Source organism: Manacus candei, unplaced genomic scaffold (genome assembly GCF_025592945.1).
Source record: "Manacus candei isolate 608988 ecotype Guabito, Panama unplaced genomic scaffold, ASM2559294v1 h1tg000026l, whole genome shotgun sequence".
Classification (NCBI taxonomy): Eukaryota; Metazoa; Chordata; class Aves; order Passeriformes; family Pipridae; genus Manacus; species Manacus candei.
In genome coordinates, this window is record NW_026138074.1 from 3,895,926 (window position 1) to 3,901,925 (window position 6,000).

General features: G+C 41.1%; 1 protein-coding gene across 1 annotated transcript in view; it reads left to right on the top strand.

The window, feature by feature from the left end:
- EAF1 (ELL associated factor 1) overlaps positions 1 to 5,535 on the top strand; it is a 20,102-nt gene extending 14,567 nt beyond the window's left edge. The window contains exons 5-6 of the mRNA XM_051789062.1: positions 1,641 to 1,871; positions 3,853 to 5,535. Coding sequence (XP_051645022.1) covers positions 1,641 to 1,871; positions 3,853 to 3,899 — 278 coding nt within the window. The 3' untranslated portion in view covers positions 3,900 to 5,535. The remainder of the gene's footprint in view (positions 1 to 1,640; positions 1,872 to 3,852) is intronic.
- Positions 5,536 to 6,000: the final 465 nt, after the last annotated feature.

Sequence of the window (6,000 nt, forward strand, 5' to 3'; positions counted from 1 at the left end):
TTACCTGGCATACTAATAAAGTACAGAGAGTATAGGTGGTCTAGGCAGGGATCTAGATTTAGGAAGTAAGTTGAAGGAACAACACCGCTATCCTTAAATGCCCAGCTGTAGTATAACTATAGCACTTGAAATTGAGAACTTTGAAATTGAAAAATAGTGGTTTTAAAACTGGCAAAAGAAAACGTAATTTCTCAAACTAATACGTGCTGAGCTAGAGGAATTCTCTCCAGTAAATCTTGTGGACGCTGAAAACTTAGCTGTTATTCTATAATGTTAGGCAGCCCAAGGATCTTATTAAAGAAGAGAAGACTTCCAGTTGCTCAGACTTACTCCTGCAGGGGATGAAGATAAGATATATTTAAATTGTGCCATTTTTACATAAAGGAAATAGTAATTGTACATGATCTGTCTATGCCATACACAAGAAAGGTGTCATGATCTGCGTAGCTGGGGTTCATCTCACTCTGACACACGTCTTACCTAAGTGAATTATTCCTGGCATGAGTTCTCCATTTGTCAGGTAGAGGTGATAATACCTCATCTCTCCCTTCCTTCATTCTTGTCCCTTTAGTATGTGACTTCTCCAGGGTATATACCTTGTGATTATAAAACTGCCAGCACAACAAAAACCTAAATTTTGAGGGTTTCGCATCCTATGCTTAAAATATGTGTGAATGTTGCTCTCGTGGAAACCTGCCTAAGTGAACTGAGTCATTACATACTCAACTTTGTCAGTGGACACAAAAGAATTGTCGTCTAGTAGTGTTTAGGCCACTTACAATATTGTTAAATGTGTCATAATTATATGATTTGGGGTGACCTACCTTAATAGCTCTTTAGTAACCAGTCATTCAGCCAACACTAGCTGTTGGTGATGAGGCTGTTGTGGTGCTGTCATGGTACTCCAGTGTTTCTTTGCACTGGAAACCCTGAAGTGGGGAGTGTCTGACTTGAATAACTTTCAAGTTTCAGAGTAGTTTCCATATTTTCCTGGCTACTTGTATGCTCTGTAGCAGGTTATGGTATTTTTACCACTCTCCAGCATGTGAAAATTCTCAGCTATTCTCATCTGCTCCGCTGCAAGATTATTTGATGTCACCCATCTGCTTCTTAAGTTTGTTTAAAATGGGCTCTGGTACTGCACTGGAACAGTTTCACATATTAGCTGAAGCTGAGGCATTTTCTGTTGTGATCATTTGCCCGTGTCCATGTTCCCCACACACACCCCCCTCCCCCCATTTTTTGTATTTTCCAAAAACCTAAATGTCACTGGCATCTAGCAATTTAGGTTTAGATTTCCTTGATCAGGAAAGATACTTACTTTGTATGTAGAGCATACAGCCTGTCGAAAATAAAGAAGGTGGAAGTGCTTTCAGGAGTGTAAAGTACATAAAGAATAATAGTGGAAGGGAAGGTTTTCTGATACTTACCTATGCTGTTGCCTCTTTAAATTTAGCTACAGAAATAAGTAAAAAAATGCTCAGAATTTTTTTGTTTCCCTTCCTGTGTCTCTCTTTCATGTGAGATATTTTGGTGTGACAAATTATACTTGACAAAACTATTGCATTTTCACATTCTTTTCCAAAATTCCATGGGGCCCTGTTTATGGTTTCAACCAGATGTATGTCTTTTTATTTCAGAGCTGAGAGCAGAGGTTGAAATTATTGAGCAGATGAGCAGCAGCAGTGGGAGCAGCTCATCGGATTCAGAAAGCTCATCTGGGAGTGAAGATGAAAGCTCCAGCAGCGAGGGGGAAGAGGCAGCACATGTTTCCCCTTCCCAACCACCACACCAGCAGTATAACAACAGGAATGCTGTCGCTAACGGCACCAGCAGGCCGCAAGGAAGCAATCAGCTCATGAACACGCTCCGTAAGTAAATGCTTGTGTCTTATCACTGTTGAAAGCTGATTAAGACCGCTCATTTACTTAGCACGTTAGGCTAAATTCCATGAAGTGCCTTTTGCCAAATAGTAGTCCCAGGGAGTTGCACTGGCAGTACAATTTCAATACGTGGGCAGATTTTGTGAACAGAGGGCTGAGAACTTTCTGAAGGTATGGAGAGCCTGCGGGCATCAGGGCAGTGGCCCCCATTGGCTCTGGTGAGCCTTGATTCAGGCCTCCAGGTGGAATGAGTGTGAGAAAAGAACTTTCCCACTGGTGCGGGAGGATCCGGTGCACTGAAGGATGGGAATTACTTTAATGTGAAAACACAAATTAGATGGAAATAGGGGGGCTGTCATTTAAAGGTCTGTAAAGAACTGTGAATGGGACAAGGCTGTTCCGTGTTCATAAATGCACAATCTCTGTGATCTCCGCTATTGCTTTGTCAGAGTATTTATTGTGTTGGTCTCAGCTGTATTTTCACAAATAGCACATTTTGAAGGGATACTTAAAGTGCCGTGTGTTTGGTTAAAATATTGCAGCTACGGGTTTGCAAGCATTGAATCAGTACAAGCTCACTTCACCCTTTAAGAAGTGTAAGAAACATTTTTAGAGCATAGTTCTGTCCCATGAGGATCTCTCTGGGGACATGCTGTACATCGATGTTGCTCTTTCCTTATGCTAGATCAGGTATACTCTAACTCAGTGAAGTTAAAATATTGCATTTACAATTATCATAAATTGTTCTTAATTCCTCCTGAGGCATGTTTGTGTGCATCTCTTGACACTCATACATAGGGAACCAGTAGAGTTTGAATACAGATGTATGTAGGGTTTCCAGCTTTGAGAAGACACGTATAATGTACAGACCATACCGAAAAGGCCTGCTGGAAAACTGTAGAGCCCTGTCAGTCTTCCTGCCAGTTGTCAATGTCTAAGTGAAATCCAAAGTTCAACAGAGTCATTAGGACTCTGTACATTTCCCTGTGTCTGGTTGTGAGCAGCCTCCTTCCTGCTTCTCCTGGGCCATGAAAACAATACTGCACAGGCCATTGAATGATAAGAAGCTTCTGACTGCAGGAGAATCTGGGAACTGGTAGGGTAGCTCTTCTACTCAGGCAGTGCTTTTTGCCTTTGGGTTTAAAATCCTTTTGCTATGGGAAGAATCACAGCTAACCCAAGTTCTTGCCTTGTAAAAGGTAGAGGAGATGAAGAAAACCAGGGCACAGTTGTTTCATAGCTGTTCTGCAGCTGTTTTGGGGCAGGGCCATGGGAGAATGCTCGAAGAGCTAGGTTGAGTTACCAGAACACAAGCATGATTCTTGCCTCTTTTTATCCCCTCCACCTCACCAAATCACAAGTGCTCTGCAAAACAGGATCTGAGACAGTAAGTTTGATCCATATCCTGGCCTTTAGTCCAATCTCTCTTTGCACTTTAGAGGGGAGCTTTTGCAGTCACAACACGTGTCAGCTTAGTTCAGCCAGTAGCCTTGAGCTGTGATGGCTTTAACATTCCTTTTGGTTTATTGACATGTGGAGGCCTTGTCTTGGCTACCCAAATGGCCTTAAGCAAAAAAAATCTTTTTAAAAAGGGCTGAGAAAGCCAAGGAATTCCCCAATGCCTTGTCCCAGAGCCATATACGGGAGCTTGGCTGCATGGAGGCTGTGGAATGCTTTCCACAGCTGCTAGCATGGAGAGGGCTGTTGTCCCACCAGGGAGTGACTTTGGTGGCTGTGGAGCCAAGGAAGCTTGGTTTGGCCTGGATCCAACTGTGTATTGGCAGTTCTTGATGTTCTTGGGCATGGAGAGCAGTTCCATTAAATGACAGATGATGTTGGGATTAATTTCATATGTTATTCTTATTTAAATCTTCCAGTGTAAATGTGACCGTTTTTTGGTTTGATTGCCATGAAATGTGAGTTAACACCTACTCACTTGTTGTGTTTTGTTGTTTTTTGTTTTCCATAGGAAATGACTTGCAGTTGAGTGAGTCTGGGAGTGACAGTGATGACTAGAGGCTGAGCTTTCCCTGTTTCTCTTACATATACATGAAGAGCTAATTTACCTTGAAGTGATCCTATTGCTTATGAAGAGGAGCTGGCACAGAGATAATTCCATGTGTGGAATTTTAATAGAAGAAATGCATAGCCCTACAAAATAGCAGACGTTGAGGGTTGTTTTACTGTGTGAATTAAGTGTATATATTGTGTATATTCTTATGCTGTTAAAGCTTTGAATAGATATGTACAGTGGGTGAGCCAATGTATGTTCCTGTCCACGGTCTGTAAGTTTAATGTGTAACTATGTCATCTAAAAGTTTCTTGTTCGTAGGAGATGTTCAGCGCATCATGACTTTGTCGGGGGACTTTTGTATATTGGGTGAGCATGAGCCAACAATGAGTTCAAAATAACATGCAGGATCTTGTGTGTGCACTGAAGAGAGACTGTCTTAAATTAACTTCCAATACTAAGTTGATTTCTTTGGTTTCGAACTTTTCTAATGCCTTTTTATTGCTATTTATGCTTGATTTAATGGACTGACTTTTAAACAGTTGAAAAATAGGAATCGTAAAACCATGTTTGTCCCAAACCTTGCTGCACCAGTGCCTTATGAGCAGGTTTTTTAAATAGCGCTTCAGTTCCTGCCACCTTTCCTGAGGGAGCAGTACTGAAACCTCCTCCCATTGCTTTTGCAGACAAGAGCTGTGTCACATGCAGCCTGCTGTACTCTGAGGGCAGTAACTCTAGCAAGATAAAGGATATACATCAGTCACCTAACCTCATCCAAGTAAGAATCAGATCAGCATTTTTGTTTGCAACTGAAGTGTTTCATATAACTCAGACCTCATTTAACTTGGACCTAGTCTTCAGAAATATTTAGAAGCCCAACTACCAGTGAAATTGCAAAGTCACAAATACAAAATATTTGTGTTACTGAAATTCCAAGACTAGAGCCCTCTTTGCAGTTCCCTAGAGAATGCAGAAAGAATAAACGACTGAACATGTAGCCGTGTGTATTGGGTCTGGCTGAGATGGAGTTCATTTCTCCATAGCAGCTCAGCGTCCAGCCAAGGTCAACCCACCACACCATGAAATAGCAGAAGTCTCTCTTCCACCACAGTTGTCCAGGTAGACTTTAGTCCATATTGTTGGTTGGACGAGATCTCTTAGTGCATAGCAGTAGTATACAGAACTTGAAATATTTGCCTAGGGTGAAATTCATCCCTGTTTAAGGGGGTTTAAAGGGTGCTTAGTTGGATTATCATTAACTTTTTTTGCTCACATGGGAAATGAGTGCCGTAGGCAGCCTCTTATAGCTTGAATACCAGGGTGACTTTTTAAAACCAAATTCAACTGGCATAGGACAAAGTTGCACCGTAGTTATGGTGAAATCCAGGGGAATGGGAAGCTGAATCAGATGCCTATCCGTTCTCATTCCTCAGAGTCTGCTTTGCACTGCTCTCATCTTTTAGTTTGTGTTTTAACTCCTGTTTGTTTACTGAGCTCTGTCCTTTTTTTTAATGTGTTGAAGAGCAAGGGGACATTTGAAGGGAGATTTTATTAAATGGTTTATTTTTTTGCATTAGATACATATTTAGGCATATTTTTGCATTATTGTACATACAATTAAAAATACTTGGTTTTTTTAAAGTGTTTTGTGATGTGGGTACATATTTTAATGGACAATTATGAAATATACTTGATGAAAGCCACAATTGCTCTCCCTTTTTTTTTTTTTCTTTTCTCTTTCCCTGTTCCTCCCCGGACAGTAAAAATGCTTTGCTTGTACCAATTTGGGATTTTACACTTTGGTGCAGGAGATCTGCATGGTGCACTTGGTGGTCTAATTAACATTGATACTGCTCCTGATTCTTCCCCAGCTAAAAGGTCTGAATAAGCAGGGAGACATTTCTCTGATGCCATTTCCCTGTTACTGGAGCGAATTCCTGAGTTCTGTTGCCATCATTTGCGCTCAAATGGAAAAGCAGCAGTGCAGCATTTTCATTGCTTACTATTCACCGCCTGCTCATGCACTCTAAATCCAGGACATGCCAAAGGAAGTTTATTAATTATGTGTAAATAAAATATACAAAACTTGAGAGGATAAGATAGCAC